Source organism: Erythrolamprus reginae, chromosome 2 (assembly GCF_031021105.1).
Source record: "Erythrolamprus reginae isolate rEryReg1 chromosome 2, rEryReg1.hap1, whole genome shotgun sequence".
NCBI lineage: Eukaryota > Metazoa > Chordata > Lepidosauria > Squamata > Dipsadidae > Erythrolamprus > Erythrolamprus reginae.
The window spans coordinates 260,814,943-260,831,755 of record NC_091951.1 but is presented as its reverse complement, the minus strand read 5'-3'; the positions used below and the strand labels follow the sequence as shown (position 1 = coordinate 260,831,755).

Sequence of the window (16,813 nt, the reverse complement as noted above, 5' to 3'; positions counted from 1 at the left end):
CGGAGCCGGGGTTTCCCCAAGCGCGCGCGTGTTGCTGGGGCTGCTCCCCAGCTGGGGAGCGGATCTGGGGTTTCCCCAAGCGCGCGCGCGTTGCTGGGGCTGCTCCCCAGCTGGGGAGCGGATCTGGGGTTTCCCCAAGCGCGCGTGCGTTGCTGGGGCCGCTTCCCAGCTGGGGAGCGGAGCCGGGGTTTCTCCAAGCGTGCGCGCGTTGCTGGGGCTGCTCCCCAGCTGGGGAGCGGATCTGGGGTTTCCCCAAGCGCGCGCGCGTTGCTGGGGCCGCTCCCCAGCTGGGGAGCGGATCTGGGGTTTCCCCAAGCGCGCGCGCGTTGCTGGGGCTGCTCCCCAGCTGGGGAGCGGATCTGGGGTTTCCCCAAGCGCGCGCGCGTTGCTGGGGCCGCTTCCCAGCTGGGGAGCGGCCCCAGCAACGCGCGCGCGCTTGGAGAAACCCCGGCTCCGCTCCCCAGCTGGGGAGCAGCCCCAGCAACGCGCGCGCGCTTGGGGAAACCCCGGCTCCGCTCCCCAGCTGGGGAGCGGCCCCAGCAACGCGCGCGCGCTTGGGGAAACCCCAGATCCGCTCCCCAGCTGGGGAGCAGCCCCAGCAACGCGCGCGCGCTTGGGGAAACCCCGGCTCCGCTCCCCAGCTGGGCAGCGGAGCTGGGGTGTCCCCGCGCGTGCCGCCCGCCCGCCCACGCCATTGCTCGCGCCGCCGCTGGGGTCTTATGGGGCAAGAGGGGAAAGACCCAGGGAAGCCGCCCAGCTTCCCAGCTGGGGAACTCCACCATCTACGCACACATGCGCAGATGGTGGAGTTTACTTCCGGGTTTAAAACTCGCGAAATAGCCCTTTCGCGATGCTTGAGGACGCGAAACTCGAGGGTTCACTGTACTCTGCTGATACATTATGGCATCCTAAATTCTTGGGAAGAAGTTGATGAACATGACATTTAATGAAAGCTAAAAAACTGGTTTCATATTGTGTATATAAGATGTCATGGAAGTTATATACAGTATATGTTAATGTGAAGGTTCTAGGTAGCATCCAAATTTAAACCTACACTGGGATCAGAATTTCCTTTGCGGTTAAGTGAATTGTGCTTGATTTTATGACATTTTTTGTTAAGCGAATTATTGCAGTTGATAAATGAATCACACAATCGTTATGTGAATCCAGCTTTCGCCCAACAGACTTTGCTTATCAGAAGCTGGCTCGGAAAACTGTAAATGATGAGTATATGACCCCAGATGATACAACTATTGTAATTGCATACTTGTCGAGTCCTCAAATTTTGATCACATCACCATAAGGATAACATCACAATCCTCTTAAGTGCAAGAGCTGGTCATAAGTCACTTTTTTTCAGTCTAGTTGTAACTTTAATGGTGATGGTTCTAAGTCAAGGACTACCTGTGCTATGATTCATTGTCAGTTCAACGTATTTTGCATGGATAAAACAATAGGATAAAAGTTCTTATCCCTAAGAGGATGACAATCCATCTTTAAACATGAAAATGCCATCCTTTTTGCTGCATGCCCAAGCACTTGCCCTCCACCCTCCTTTTTAAAATGTTACCTTGCTGTCGGCTGTTCTGAGACGGTGTGAAACTGGAGCTAGAGCTGGAACTTGAACTTGCGGGGCTAGGTTGCTCAGACTTGGAAAGGAGGGAATGTGGCAGAGTCAAGAGAAAATAAAAAAACACAAAATTAGTTCATCTGCTTGCTCAAAAAACAAACAGAAACAAAATACAAAAAAAGATACAGTAAATGGTCACATTTGCTTTGCAATAAATGGAAGGAAGGAAGAAAACACTTTTTCGTGATTACACAAGGAATAAGACATTATCCACTGTGGGCAAGCTTTCTTATTCATCCCATAAAGTCTAGGTCAGTGATGGCTAACCTGTAGCATTCGTGTCACAGTTGGAACACAGAGCCATATCTGAGGGCACGTGATGCATTGTCCTATGTCAGCTCCAAGATGCACGTGCATGCTGGCCACCTGAGTTTTGGTCTTTTGGAGGGCAGGGGAGATCATTTTTGCCCTCCCCAAGCTTCAGGAAAGCCTCAGGAGCCACAATTCTCTAGGTGGAAGACCCATTAATGATCTTGAGGACAAAACAACTGCACAGGCAAGCTGCAAACTCATTTTATGAATGCCTACAGAGTTTCCATATATGAAGTATTTCCTATACAATGATCCACCAATAAATTGTGAACAGGTCCAATTTTGGTTTAATCATTTAATCAAATGATCTGTGAATTTGATTTAGTAAGGCCATACCATCCTATAAGCTGGACTTTCCAGCTATATTTGCTGAAAATCCTCAAAACCATTTGTTTCTTTTTCATGTATTTATTTGCTTCTTTTCTACTGGTCTTTGTCACTTTTCTTTTCACATCCATTTAGAACTCCTTCATTCTTGAACCTATCCCTTGGTTCTACCACACATTTCTTAGGCACTCAAAACTGCATTCAACTTATTCCCCAGCAGCCCTTGCTCACCACAATGCATAGCACATATTTGCTCGCAACACTCTGCCTTCCTATGGCTTCTCCTGGTCCTCCCAAAGTCCCCTGAAACCCCGAATTACTTCTCCTAACTAACTATTCATGGCAGGTTAGTTGGTGTGGCATATGATAGCAGTGCAAAGTGGCAATGGCAGTCAGGCAGCAGGACCCTTGGGGAAGCTGAGAATTTTGATGGCCAGGTGACCAGCAGTGATAGGAGTGGAAGCTGCTGGTTCTTCAGTTGCCACCTTAGTCGGCCATGCGGTACATTCCCCACTTAGGCAACTCTTCTCTCTTTCCTATGTGAACTTAGGATTAACATTGTGCTGGAGATCTCAGGGCAGACATGTTTAGTGGCTATCTTTTATGGTTGCATGCAGATTGCAAAAATCAGGACTATCAGAGACTTTTTAATAAGTTGGTGGCAGGTGTATGGGGTAGGTTTGGTTGGAGATGCCTGCTTCCCTCAAGTGAGAAATAAGGATAGTTTGGTAGAGATCTCTGCCTCACTGGCTCTCTGGGTATCAGACACCACACACACACACACACACATACACCGTTGCTGGCTCCTGTGAAAGCAGAGTGGCATATCTGTTTGTTGTAGAGTAGAAGCAAAATACAGTAGAAGCAAAATACAGATAAAGCTGGAACTTGGAGATCAATGGATGTAGATGATGGATCAGGTACCTGTTTCCCCTGATCTTAGTATTTATTTATTTACTTATTAATTAATTAATTTATTTATCTTTTGATTTTCTAAACCACCCATCCCTCTGAAAGAGGAGCTCCGAGTAGTGTACAATATAATATTAATAATAGCAAAATGTATAAAAATTAACATTAAAATTAAAAATTAAACTAGGGTTAAAATTTTAAATTATAGAATAATGACAATTACACATAAAAAGGGGGGAAATCCTTAAATGACCATTTAATGTTGGATTATTACAGGTGTGGGGGGCTTTCAAGGCACTAGCCAGCCCTACAATTGCAGGGTGTTATGTCTGCTCCACTCCATGCCAGGCCACAGAGTCAAATTTTGATCCCTTTGTAGAAGGTCAAGAGATTGAGGGCTTTCCTCACCATTGTGGCCAGGAGGTTTCACAAAGTATTTACTGGCCAGATGCCCTTCCTGACACCTACATGGAGTTTGTAGCAATTACTCATTGCTCCCAGAGAGAGAAATATCTGCTGCTACCCAGCATTGAACTCACAGCCTCCTCATATAGACCATCATGTTGCTCATATAAGTCTAATAAATAAATGTTATGTAATAGTTATCTTTTTCCTCCAAATCATATACATTTGTCCAAAATGCATCCCTGGTTCTTCCATTATCATAAATCACTAGGGCATAATACACACTTATCAGCAATCTATGAATTCCTTTTATACATATATAACTTTTAGATGATATCAATTTATATTTTTGACATTCATTTTAGCTCTTTCAATTACATCTATTCCTTTACTTCCACGTACTGTATTTTTCGGAGTATAAGATGCACCTTAGCTTTTGAGGAGAAAAATAGGGAGGGGGAGGGGTGTCTGACTACCAGGTATCCATCTGGCTAGCACCCTTTGTCTGGTCAGTTTTAGCACATTATTTTATTCCCTGATTAGGGTGTAAAAAAACCCCCTTATTTGGAGAGTAACAATGAAAGATCCTGCAACCTGGAGAGAGCTGGGGACATTGTTAGCACCTCATTAGGGCTGAAAAAAAACTTGTTTGGAGCAAGCAGAGCAATGAAAAAAAGCCTGCAAAGACTTGGAGCTGGAAAAACGTTCTTCAGAGAAATAATAATGAAAAAGCTTGCAAGGAAGAGCTGGGAAGATTGTTAGCACCTAGTTAGGGCTGAAAAAAAGCTTAGAAATTATAAGACACATCCAAATTTTCAGCCTCTTTTAGGGAGGAAAAAGATGCATCTTATACAGTGGAACCCCGACATAAGAGCTGCTCTACTTAAGAGCAACTCGAGATAAGAGCTGGGAGGGGAGAGATATTTTTGTTCTACTTACAAGCCCAAATTCGAGATACAAGCGCCAAGGAGCTGTCTCCTGAAGCCAAACGCTAACTTCCGCGTTCGGCTTCAGGAGACAGCTGCGAAGCGGCGCGCATGTTTTAAAAGGTTGCAGCCGGCCTGGGGGGCTCGGGGGGGTGCTTGCAGCTTTCTTTCTTGCTCTTTTTCTTTCTCTCTTTTACCTTCCCTTCCTCTATTTTTTCTTTTCTTTCTCCTTCCCACCTTCTTCCCTCCCTCCCTCCTTTCACTCATTCCTCTCTTACTCTCCCCTTTCATAAGTTTCCTTGCTTCCTTCCTCTGTTCCTGTCCCTTCCCCCTTTCTTTCTTTCTTTCTTTCTTTCTTTCTTGCTCTTTTTCTTTCTCTCTTTTACCTTCCCTTCCTCTATTTCTTCTTTTCTTTCTCCTTCCCACCTTCTTCCCTCCCTCCCTCCCTTCACTCATTCCTCTCTTACTCTCCCCTTTCATAAGTTTCCTTGCTTCCTTCCTCTGTTCCTGTCCCTTCCCTCTTTCCTTCCTTCCTTCCCACCCTCCGTCCATTCATTCATCCATTCCTCTCTTGATCGCTTAAAGCCGGTCCCTGGTGCAAAAAGGGTTGGGGACCTCTGTCCTACAGGATTGGGTGGCAGAGAAGTTGAACATATGTAAATTTAAAAGTTTAAGAAAGTTTACAAGTTAAGTGAAAGAAACTTCATTATTCATTTATATGTACATGTACATTTCTTCATTAAAAACATGTCTTTCTGCATAATTTAGACTAACTTTGTGAGTTTTTTGAGGGCTGGAACCAATTAAAATTATTTACATTAATTCCTATGGGGAAAAGTCGTTCGAGATAAGAGCTGCTCGACTTAAGAGCCCAGGTCCGGAACGAATTAAACTCGTATCTCGAGGTACCACTGTACTCTGAAAAATATGGTACATATTCTTGATTCCATGAGAACACAGCAATTTTACTCATCTGTATACTGTGGTATCTCTTCTTATGAAATTAATTTGTTCTGTGACCAGGTTCTTAAGTAGAAAAGTTTGTAAGAAGAAGCAATTTTTCCCATAGGAATCAATGTAAAAGCAAATAATGCGTGCGATTGGAGAAAACACAGGGAGGGTGGAGGTCCTGTTTCCTCCCAGGAGATTCCTAGAGAGGCCCCACGGAAGCTTCTCCCCGCCTTTTCCGTCCCTGTTTCCTCCCAGAAGATTCCTAGAAAGGCCCCACGGAGACGTCTCCCTGCCTTTTCCGGTTACAGTTTCGGAGGCTTGGGTTTGTAAGTGGAAAATGGTTCTTGAGTAGAGGCAAAAAAATCTTGAACACCCGGTTCTTATCTAGAAAAGTTCATAAGTAGAGGCGTTCGTAGGTAGAGGTACCACTGTACTACTAAAACTTTTGTTTGTAACCCGTACACCTGATAGACTTCACCGTACAACTGATACACTTCACCATAGAGAAGGGTTTTTTTTCAATAAAGGTACCTCAACTTATAGGGCTAACTCACAAAAGTTAGGGGCCCATTGCTCCCAAGTAAATGAAATTTGGGGAATTTTCTCCCATTTCAGTACTACTGCAATCAGCTGCAATCACTCAATCCTTATTATTTGCTCAAAAGATACCACCTTGAATAAGTTACAACTTTCCTCCAGCAATTATTAACAGAAAATAATATAATAGTGATTTATTTCTGAAGCAAAATGAAAGGGCAAGTAATGTTTCATAAAAAACAAGATATTATTGCTACAAAATCAATAAAGAAATAAAACTTGATTCATGAACATGATTTTTTCTTTCTTTCACTGGTATGGCCATCAATAGAGTTTCCAAGAAATGGTTTAATCCTATTGAAGAAACTGAGACTGCCAAGGTTCCTGGAGGCTGGTCTTTCTTGAGAGGTTCCTGATGCCTCCATCAGAAAGCCACAAAACAAAAATTGTAATTGTAAGCCACATACAGTCATTGACTGAGGGGAAGGATTTCCTCCTCCCCATAATTGATCCCCTGTTGATATCTAAGAGGCCTTCGGTTAACAATACCCATGGTGGTCCTCTGTTGTAGACCTATTGCAATTCCTTGTTTAATGGCCTTGGACATCAAGGCTCCCATACTGGCCAGAATTAAGGGCTCTGGTTGCTTTTCTGAGTAAAGGCTTGCAACAGTTGTTGTAAAAGTCACCTCAGTAAAATAGACCTGTGTTGCACAGGAAATTTCTAGGAAGTGGGAGGGCCCATGGGGGCTGGCATGGAACCAAATAATAACTCACTTTTGCTGGGGAAAATTCACAGGGTGAGCACTGGAATCACCAGGAGACAAAACAGCCATCTGGGGAACTCCATTCATGAAGGGTGACTTTGACTGCTGTGGGGAGGGTAAGCCTGCACACTTCCCTGAGATCCACTTAACTTTCTGGCTGAATCCTTCTGTACCCTGACAATCACCTTCTCAATCACTCTGTGCCTCTGTTCAGCCTCCCTTTCAGCCTTTTTTGAAGCCTTCCTGCTGGAATGAGGCTTCAGATCTTTGGCCCTCCTCTTAGAAGATCAGATCCTAGAGACTCTAGCAGCGTTACTGATGCCTAAAGGGGAAGGTACCAGGCTGTCTGCCATGTAGGCTGCTCCCCGCAATGTGGTGTCCACCACCTTGAAATGGCTGGACAACACAGTCTCACCCTGAAGGGCTCTCCTGCAGGTAGCATCAATTAATCTGAGGAAGGAGGGTGCTAATTAGCATGCCTGGAGGATGGGCAGGGGCTAAATGACCTCCCAAAGGAATTGGAGGCTTCGGCTCTAATATGGCTTAGGCGTGGTTGGGCTGATGACTCACCCCTTGCTCGAAAACAAAATGGCACCTCATCATTTTGAGCGCCTCACTGCAAAGAACCACGAGGGAGCTGAGCCCTGGCTAGTGCTACGGAGCTAGGTTCAGGGGTGCTGCCAAATGTCGCCATCTAGCAGAGTATCACTCAGGCCACAGGCAAGACAGTAGAGCCCAGGGTCAGAGTATTAGAGCCAAACTCATGAGTGCTGCTCTGTTTGATTTATCAGCTGACAGTCAAACCGCCACTCTGGCAGACTTCAGCAGTATCAGGTGAAAGAGCCCTTCATGCTGAGAAGAAAACAGTAAAATTTAAAGAAATACTCAATTTAGGCCAAAGCAAGAAAACAGGAATGGAGAACTCTGCAACACATCTCATCCAGGCTAAGTCTTAGTCAAAAAGCTGGAGGAGGAGGAGGGAGGGTGGGGGAGAGAGGGAGAGAGAGAGAGAGAGAGAGGGAGGGAGGGAGGGAGAGGGAGGGAGGGAGGGAGGTGCCAAATGTCGCCATCTAGCAGAGTATCACTCAGGCCACAGGCAAGACAGTAGAGCCCAGGGTCAGAGTATTAGAGCCAAACTCAAGAGTGCTGCTCTGTTTGATTTATCAGCTGACAGTCAAACCGCCACTCCAGCAGACTTCAGCGGTATCAGGTGAAAGAGCCCTTCATGCTGAGAAGAAAACAGTAAAATTTAAAGAAATACTCAATTTAGGCCAAAGCAAGAAAACAGGAATGGAGAACTCTGCAACACATCTCATCCAGGCTAAATCTTAGTCAAAAAGCTGGAGGAGGAGGAGGGAGGGTGGGGGAGAGAGGGAGAGAGAGAGAGAGAGGGAGGGAGGGAGGGGGAGGGAGGGAGGGAGGGAGGGAGGGAGAGAGAGAGAGAGAGAGAGAGAGAGAGAGAGAGAGAGATTGATTACATCTGCAGACTCAGTCCAACAGGATTACAGAGAGTAAACCCATTCCATTCCTGGATGCAGTCTCCACCTAAATGGAGAATTTGACTGAATAAATTAATGAACGAATGAATAAATGAACAGGGCAATACCTATTGCTCATATGTATCAGAGGGTGGCAACAACAATGACTATTGTAGGATTATCAAGAGAGGTGAAAAGAGTGAAGTTGCTACAAATCATCTGTTTCTAAACCTTAAACTTCCATTTAGGTTATAATAAAATGAAAGGAGACAAGCTTGTGGTTTGATTATCTCTGATCAATTGAAAACTGTTCTCCAATGCTCACCTTGTTCTGTATTGCAACCAGTTTTCTACAAGGTGGCTGTAACTTCAGGTTATATTGAATGGTCCATTGAATGAACAATTTTAATTCAACTTAAGGAAGAAATACAAATAGTATTTATTTATTTATTTATTTATTTGTTTGTTTGTTTGTTTGTTTGTATTTCTATGAGAGAGAGAGAGAGAGAGAGAGAGGGATTTATAGCCATAAATCCTCCAATTAATTACATTCAAAGTTTCCTCCCCAAATAGCGCAATAGTAGTATGTGGCCTCTATTAAATTCAGTGCTAAGTTGCAGTTTCATGCATTGTGCTTACATAAGCTCAACAGTTGTTCATCTACCATAAATCAATCTATTGTTGCCCTTTGTAATGAGAAGGCAGATTTACAGCTTTTTAAAGGCTTGCTTCACAATCAAAAAGATTGTGAGGCAAGCTAATGGAACATCTCTCCTTTTTTTGAGGGTGCTAAAGAAAGTGGGAGGGAGTAGAGTTAGCATCTGTTCCTCTCAGACAAATGACATCTGTAGTTCTCACAGCTGGGATTGAACGAAGCAAGTAATTTCAACGTTTTGTACATACATGGAGATTCGTGTGTTTCTTACTTGCCTCACACAAAACACTTTTTGTATTGATTTGATGGAATGTGATCTCTGTGCAAAATCTTTTATACATATAAGCTAGACATTATTCCAAATTATCAGCAAAAATATGTAGACCTTTGGTATGTAGTTTGGACTCTATATTAAAAGGATCAATGATATAGATCCTAATGTATGTGTCCACCCCTCTAATGTATGTGTCCACCCCCGTCCCAGTTAAAAGCGGTGTTCCCCAAGGTAGTGTACTGGGACCAACGCTCTTCATTCTCTACATCAATGACCTTTGCGATTACATCGCAAGCAACTGTGTTCTCTTCGCCCACAATGTAAAACTCTTCAACACCACTGATAACACAACTACTCTCCAAAAAGACCTTGACGCTGTTTCTGAGTGGTCTAACACATGGCAACTCCAAATCTCAACTAGCAAATGCTCTGTCCTACACATTGGGAAGAAGAATCTGAACTCCAAATATGAACTGAATAATCAAATTATCACAGATAATCCCCACTCAGTTTAAGACCTTGGTATACTAATAACAAAAGATTTAAGTGCCAAAGCCCACTGCAACAACATAGCAAAGAAGGCTTCAAGAGTTGTAAACCTAATCCTACGTAGCTTCCGCTCTGGCAATCTCACACTACTTACCAGAACTTACAAAACTTTTACCAGACCCATCCTCGAATACAGCTCATCTGTTTGGAACCCATATCGCATCTCAGATATTAACACCCTTGAAAATGTCCAAAGATACTTCACCAGAAGAGCCCTTCACTCTTCCACTCAAAATAGATTACCCTACGAGACTAGACTTTCAATCCTGGGCCTAGAAAGCTTAGAACTAAGACGCGTTAAACAAGATCTAAGTATTGCCCACAAGATCATATGCTGCAACGTCCTGCCTGTTGGTGACTACTTCTGCTTCAACCACAACAACACAAGAGCACACAACAGATTTAAACTTAATATTAACCGCTCCAAACTTGACTGTAAAAAATATGACTTCAGTAACCGAGTTGTCGAAGCGTGGAACTTATTACCGGACTCCATAGTGTCATCCCCAAACCCCCAACACTTTACCCTTAGATTATCTACGGTTGACCTATCCAGATTCCTAAGAGGTCAGTAAGGGGCGAGTACAAGTGCACTTGAGTGCCTTCCGTGCCCTGTCCTATCGCTATATCTCCTATACCTTTCTTCTATTCCTATATCTCTTCTATTCTTTCATTGATATGTTCTATTACTATATCTTCCTTTCTATTATCTCTTAAATATATTTTACTATGAGTATCTCCTCTATAACCATCATCATGTATTTTACTATGTGTATATAGATATATACCCACTAAAACCCTCATTGTGTATTGGACTAAATAAATAAATAAAAAGTAGAGTTATAGAAGGAGAAGTATTTCCCAAGAGTAGGTATTAGATAACTTTGCAAGCAGATTTTTTTTCATATTTCCTCTTCTTGTTTTGCAATTATTTCTAATATGAATATGGAGAATACAGACATGATTCAGAGAAGGCAAAAGAGAAGCACTTACATTAGAAGGTCTAACTAGTGTATATAAAGTCCAATGTGTAGTAAAACAGGAATACAAACATTTAGCCTTAACATGTTATTTCCCTGAAATTTAAATTTACTGCACAGAAAAACTTTCATAGATTCAGTTTTTAAAACCAAGAATAGTGATTACCACAAGGACGAAAGCTTTATATAAGAAGAAAGTGAAATCTGATTTTTAAAAAAATATTAGAAACAGTCACATGCAATACTTTTAATGTCTCACTGTTAGTTCTGTCTTTAGTATAGAAAGATAGAACTTTTTAAAGCAAGCAACTGCTTTTTCCTCATCTTCCCCCAAACAAGTAATTTTGAACTTTTCTTTCTTTAAACACTGATTTTCTGGTCAAAAGAAATATTCTTAGCATTTTAGAAAATTAAATTAAACTATAGATTTGGTTTATTCGTCAAAGTTAAAATTTCAATATTAAATGTTAAAGTATGCTTGAGTCATAAATTTAAATGTATTGTTGGGTGAATACTTTTTTTCTGAAAAATTCCCTAAAGCAGCAATGGTGAATCTTTTTTTCCTCGGGTGACGAAAGAGCGTGCATGTGTGCTATCGTGCACGCATGAGTGCCCATACCCATAATTCAATGCCTGGGGAGGGTGAAAACAGCTTCCCCCGCCCCCTGGAGGCTTCTCTGGAGGTCAGACAAGGCCTGTTTTCCAACTTCTGGTGGACCTGATAGGCTTGTGTTTCGCCCTCCTCAGGCTCCAAAGGCTTTCTTGGAGCCGGGGAAGGGTAAAAAATACCCTCCCCCATCCCCTGGAGGTTCTACAGAAGCCAAAAAACACCCTCCCAGAGCCTCTGTATGAGTCAAAAATCAACTGGCCAGCACACACATGTACGGTGAACTGAGCTAGGACAACGGCTTGCATGCCAGTAGATGTGGCAGCCATGCCATAGGTTCATCATCACTGCCCTAAAGAATCTAATAACTTTTAAACAAGTAATGAATTCAAGTTTTGCATTCCTCGATTCAGAAGGTAGAACACATGGAAGGCAGTACACAGTTTTATTTTCTTGTTCTTCACATTTTCAAGTTGAAAACAACATAGGTCAAACTGGTTTAAAATAAATGTTGGACTTCCTTATAAAAGTTTTATCTATTCTCCTGTTTTGGAAATTTGGTCTTAAATTCCAGATAAACATGATATATAAGTTTAATAAATAATAAACAAATAAAATGGTATTTATTTATGTTATTTAAGAGCACTTATATGGTCGCTGAGCTCACTCTCAATGACTCTGGACAGGTTATAAAGATAAAAACTCAATATAAGTACAATAATATTAGAAATTATTCAAGGGGAAAAAAGAGAAATATCTCCACAAAGGAAATACACTATCTTCACAGATTTAACTATTCCTTGTTCTTATAGAATAGAATAGAATAGAATAGAATAGAATTTTATTGGCCGTGTGATTGGACACAGAAGGAATTTGTTTTGGTGCAGATGCTCTCAGCGTACATAAAAGAAAAAGATACATTTGTTAAGAATCATGTGGTACAGCACTTAACGATTGTCATAGGGATCAAATGTCATCTATGGCACAAAACCAGGAAAAGTATTACTTTATTATTAATCTGTAACCTACGAGTCCACGGAGAGGGGCAGCATACAAATCCAATAAATAAATTAAATAAATAAATAAAATAATCTATAGATTATCTACAGTTTTATAAGAAGCTCAAAATCACATCCATTTTTTATCAAAGTATGCATTTTATATTTTTAATATTTCTTTTGAGATCAAATATTCTACTCCATAGACAAAAATTTTTGCCACCCAGGAATTCTCAGTCCAAAAGCATTCAAAGAAATACAGCAACTTATTTTTTCTATACCTCAAATCACCAGATGCTCCTTCAAAAATCAGTTGCAAGCAATGCTTTGATTTGATTATACAGAAACACAGTTGGAAAATAATTGTGTTAGCAAATACTGAAGCAAAGTATGGAAGAAAGATTGTAGAAGCATTCATGCTGATTCAAATCAAGCAATCATCTAGTCCAACAGATGCCTAAATTTCATAAAAAGGACAATGATTACAAGTACCATTATATTAACAGTCTGCTCCCCTGGAACTGTTATTGAGAGGTTTATCATCTGATACTACTACACTCCATTTCTTTATCATTTTGCATATTCCTTTGTAAATTACTTCTTAAACAATAAAACTAAAATCACCATACTACAACCATCCCCTTTAAACTTACGTTTTCCACATTCAAAAGGAGCACAACTATACCACTAGAGTTAGTAATTGTAATGCCTATTCCAAGATACATTTTCATTAATCAATATTATTACTGTTATACATAGCCTATAAGTCATTAATTTACAGCACAACAGAAAAACTTAAGCATCATCAGATTCCAAAATCACTTTACATCACAATTTTACAATTAAGTGAAGGAATAAAAAAATAGATAAATAAAATGTTATGACAAGCAGAACACTGCTGCAGTCAAGGATATTTACATATCATAGTAATTTTCATTAGGAACATTCAGAGGAAACATTGAGAGGGAAGGGTCTGTTTCAGCTTTAATGATTAGTAATGTATACAGATGAAGTGGTGAAACAGTTGGCATAGTTCCACTATCACAGAAAGATTGGGCTTTACGAGAAAAGCAACCAAGTCATTAACGAAATTTGGGATTCCTTGTACAGTGTTCCCTCGATTTTCGCGGGTTCGAACTTCGCAAATAGCCTATACCACGGTTTTTCAAAAAATATTACTTAAAAAATACTTTGCTGTTTTTTCCCTATACCACGGTTTTTCACAACCAATGATGTCATATGTCATCACCAAACTAATAATTTTTGCAAATAAATAACAAAAAAAATAATTATTGTTAATAAATAATTATGTTTATAAATATCAGGATCACTAAGTGTCTTATTCAATGGTGAGTACCAGTAATAATGGTGAGTAAATGGTTGTTAAGGGAATGGGAAATGGTAATTTAGGGGTTTAAAGTGTTAAGGGATGGTTTGTGATACTGTCCATAGCCAAAAATGGTGTATTTACTTCCGAATCTCTACTTCGCAGAAATTCGACTTTCGCGGGTGGTCTCGGAACGCATCCCCCGCGGAAATCAAGGGAACACTGTAATCTGAATGTGAGCAATTAAGATGAATTAAACTGCTTCATCAAAGGCTTTGTCACTGCATCTTCCAGAAACAACTTCTAGGAAATTTTAAATAAAAATGATTAAACAATGCCTCAGAAATTTTAACCAAGGACAGTGGACTGACTGTTAATCATTTGAACTATAATTTGAAAGGACACTCAGTAGAAGAGAAAAGAGCTTCTTTATTTTAACCAATATATGTTGCCTAATTAGAGGTCAGCTTGTTATTTCAATATGTTCAGGTAGTCCTCCACTTACAACAGTTCATTCACTGACTGTCAGCAGTTACAACAGCACTGAAAAAAGTAACTCATGACCGCTTTTCACATGAGTGTTGGAACATAACCATGGACACATGATCAAAATGCAGATTCTTGGCAACTGACTCATATTTATGACTGTTGCTGTGTCCCAAGGTCTTCTGGTCCCCTTTTGTGACCTTCTGACAAGCAAAGTCAAAGGAGAAATCAGATTCACTTAACCACCATGTTATTAACTTTAAAACTGCAGTGATTTACTTAATTGTGGCAAGAGAAGTCATAAAATGGGGCAAATTTTACTTAACAACTCTCTCCCTTAGCAACAAAATATTCAAGTTTAATTGTACCATAACTTGAGGACTACCTGTATTGGTGAAATTTCTGTACATCAGCACAGTAGAAGGTATGTTATTAATAGAATAGATGGTATTGTTATTAATAATTGAAGTATTGATTAGTTTAAGGGTTTTTATTGCTATTAATATTTGACTTTAACTTTGTCCTGTATTGTTTTATTGTTGTAAGCCTTCCTGAGTCCTAAGGGATTGAGCGGTATATAAATCGAGCAAACAAACAGTGTTATTCCTTACTGATTATTGCCCAAGAATAATCAACACTTTGGAAATGCAAACAATTTTTGTTTGGCTACATCCCAGACACACATTACAAAGCAGCTAAGTAGCCTGCAGGCTCCAACTACTCAGGATATCATCCCCAATCCACCCCCAATCAACCAACATCAACTAATCAGCATACATCAATTACATCAACGACCCCAGGTGTTACCCCACTGACTCACCAGGAAGTTTCAACACAGGTTGCAGCTGCGGAGCCAGCACACCACACCCACCCAGCAGTATTTATAGAGGGAAGGCAGCTCAGGTCTCGCTGTGTTCGCCCTAGAACAAGGACAGAAGCACCAGCTTGAAGATGACGAGTGGGACCTCGTCGAAACGTCGGCAGAAATCTCTGAATCCTACACGGGAAGAAACCCGAATATGCCAAGACCTTCATACCTGTACCCGTGAAAATCTACGAAAACAAATAACTTATGTATACATATATTTATATGCTGATACAGGAGATGAGCCTGTAGTGTAAAGGCTAAGGCCACTGCCTTACAAGGCAGAGCTCCAGGTTCAAATCCCCAAAAGGGTGTGGCTACCTGATGAAGGCAAATAAGCCCAAAATAGATATATAGTGGTCTCCCTTCCTTTTCATTATCAGCAAAAATACACACACACTAATAATTATAGCTTACTTCTTTACTTTGATTATTCTCTAATTAAAGGTATCATTTTCCCGACACCATATAGAATTCCATGTCATTTCTATCTTGTAGTTCTTGAGTTAACTTATTCATTTGTGCACAATCCATTGTTTTTTAAATTATTATTATCATGTTATCTGAGGGGTTACTATCTGCTTTCCAATGCTATGCATAGAATATTCTTGCTGCTGTTAAAATGTGGATTATAATATACTGAATTTCTTTTATGTATGTTCCTTTTATTATTCCTAATATATAGATTTCTGGTTTGAATTCAATTTGCTGGCCTATTATTTCATTTACCCAATTCCTTATTTTGTTCCAATATTTTTTGGCTTCTGAGCATAACCACCACATATGAAAATAGGAGCCTTTCTCATGTTTACATTCCTAACACTTAGGACTTAAGTTTGGATATTATTTTTGCTAATCCTGCAGGGGCTACGTGCCATCGGTAGAACATTTTATAGAGGTTTTCTTTGTGAGAGGCTGACATTGTTAATCCTTAGCTTTTGGTCCATAATTTCAGTAATGTAACTTAGGTGAAACTTAATATATGAGAGATACTCATAACATTCAAGGCAAAATAGTTCAAGCCATGATTTGTCATAATTGTGATGATTATGGGGTACAGCTCATGAAAACCCTAAATCCCCCATCTCAGAAAATTAGAATATTACATGTGATCAATAAAAAAGAGATTGTACATAGAACAATATCGGACTTCTGAAAAGTATAAGCATGCATATGTACTTAGTACTTTGTTTGAGCCCATTCTGCAGCAATTACTGCCTTAATGAGATGTGGCATGGATGCTATTAGCCTGCGGCACTGCTGAAGTGTTATGGAAGACCAGGATGCTTCAATAGCAGCCTTCAGCTCTTCTGCATTGTTCCGTGTCATGTCTCTCATCTTTCTGTTAGCAATGCCCCATAGATTCTCTATGGGGTTCAGGTCAGGCAAGTTTGCTGGCCAATCAAGGACAGTAATCCCATGGACACTGAAACATTTTGGTGGGTTGGGCAGTGTGGGCAGGTGCCAAGTCCTGCTGTAAAATGTAAGTCACCATCCCCATAAAGCTCGTATGCAGATGGAAGCATGGAACGCTTCCATGGAAGGCTACATTGACTCTGGACTTAATGAAACACAGTGGAACAACACCAGCAGATGACATGGCTCCCCAAATCAGCACAGACTGTGGCAATTTTTACATCTCATTTGGAAACCGAGGACCTAGAGCAGTGATGGCAAACCTTTTTTTCCTCAGGTGCCGAAAGAGCATGGGCACGCATGTATACGCGAGTGCCCACACCCATAATTCAATGCCTGGGAAACGACCTGTTTCCCATCTTCTGGTGGGTCCAGTAGGCTTGTGTTTTGCCTTCCCCAGGCTCCAAAGGCT

At 41.0% G+C, this 16,813-nt stretch overlaps 1 protein-coding gene across 4 annotated transcripts in view; it reads right to left on the bottom strand.

The window, feature by feature from the left end:
- MLLT3 (MLLT3 super elongation complex subunit) overlaps positions 1-16,813 on the bottom strand; it is a 171,531-nt gene that overhangs the window by 16,866 nt on the left and 137,852 nt on the right. For all 4 annotated transcript variants that reach the window (XM_070742521.1, XM_070742520.1, XM_070742523.1 and 1 more), the window contains exon 7: positions 1,571-1,649. In XM_070742521.1, coding sequence (XP_070598622.1) covers positions 1,571-1,649 — 79 coding nt within the window. The remainder of the gene's footprint in view (positions 1-1,570; positions 1,650-16,813) is intronic.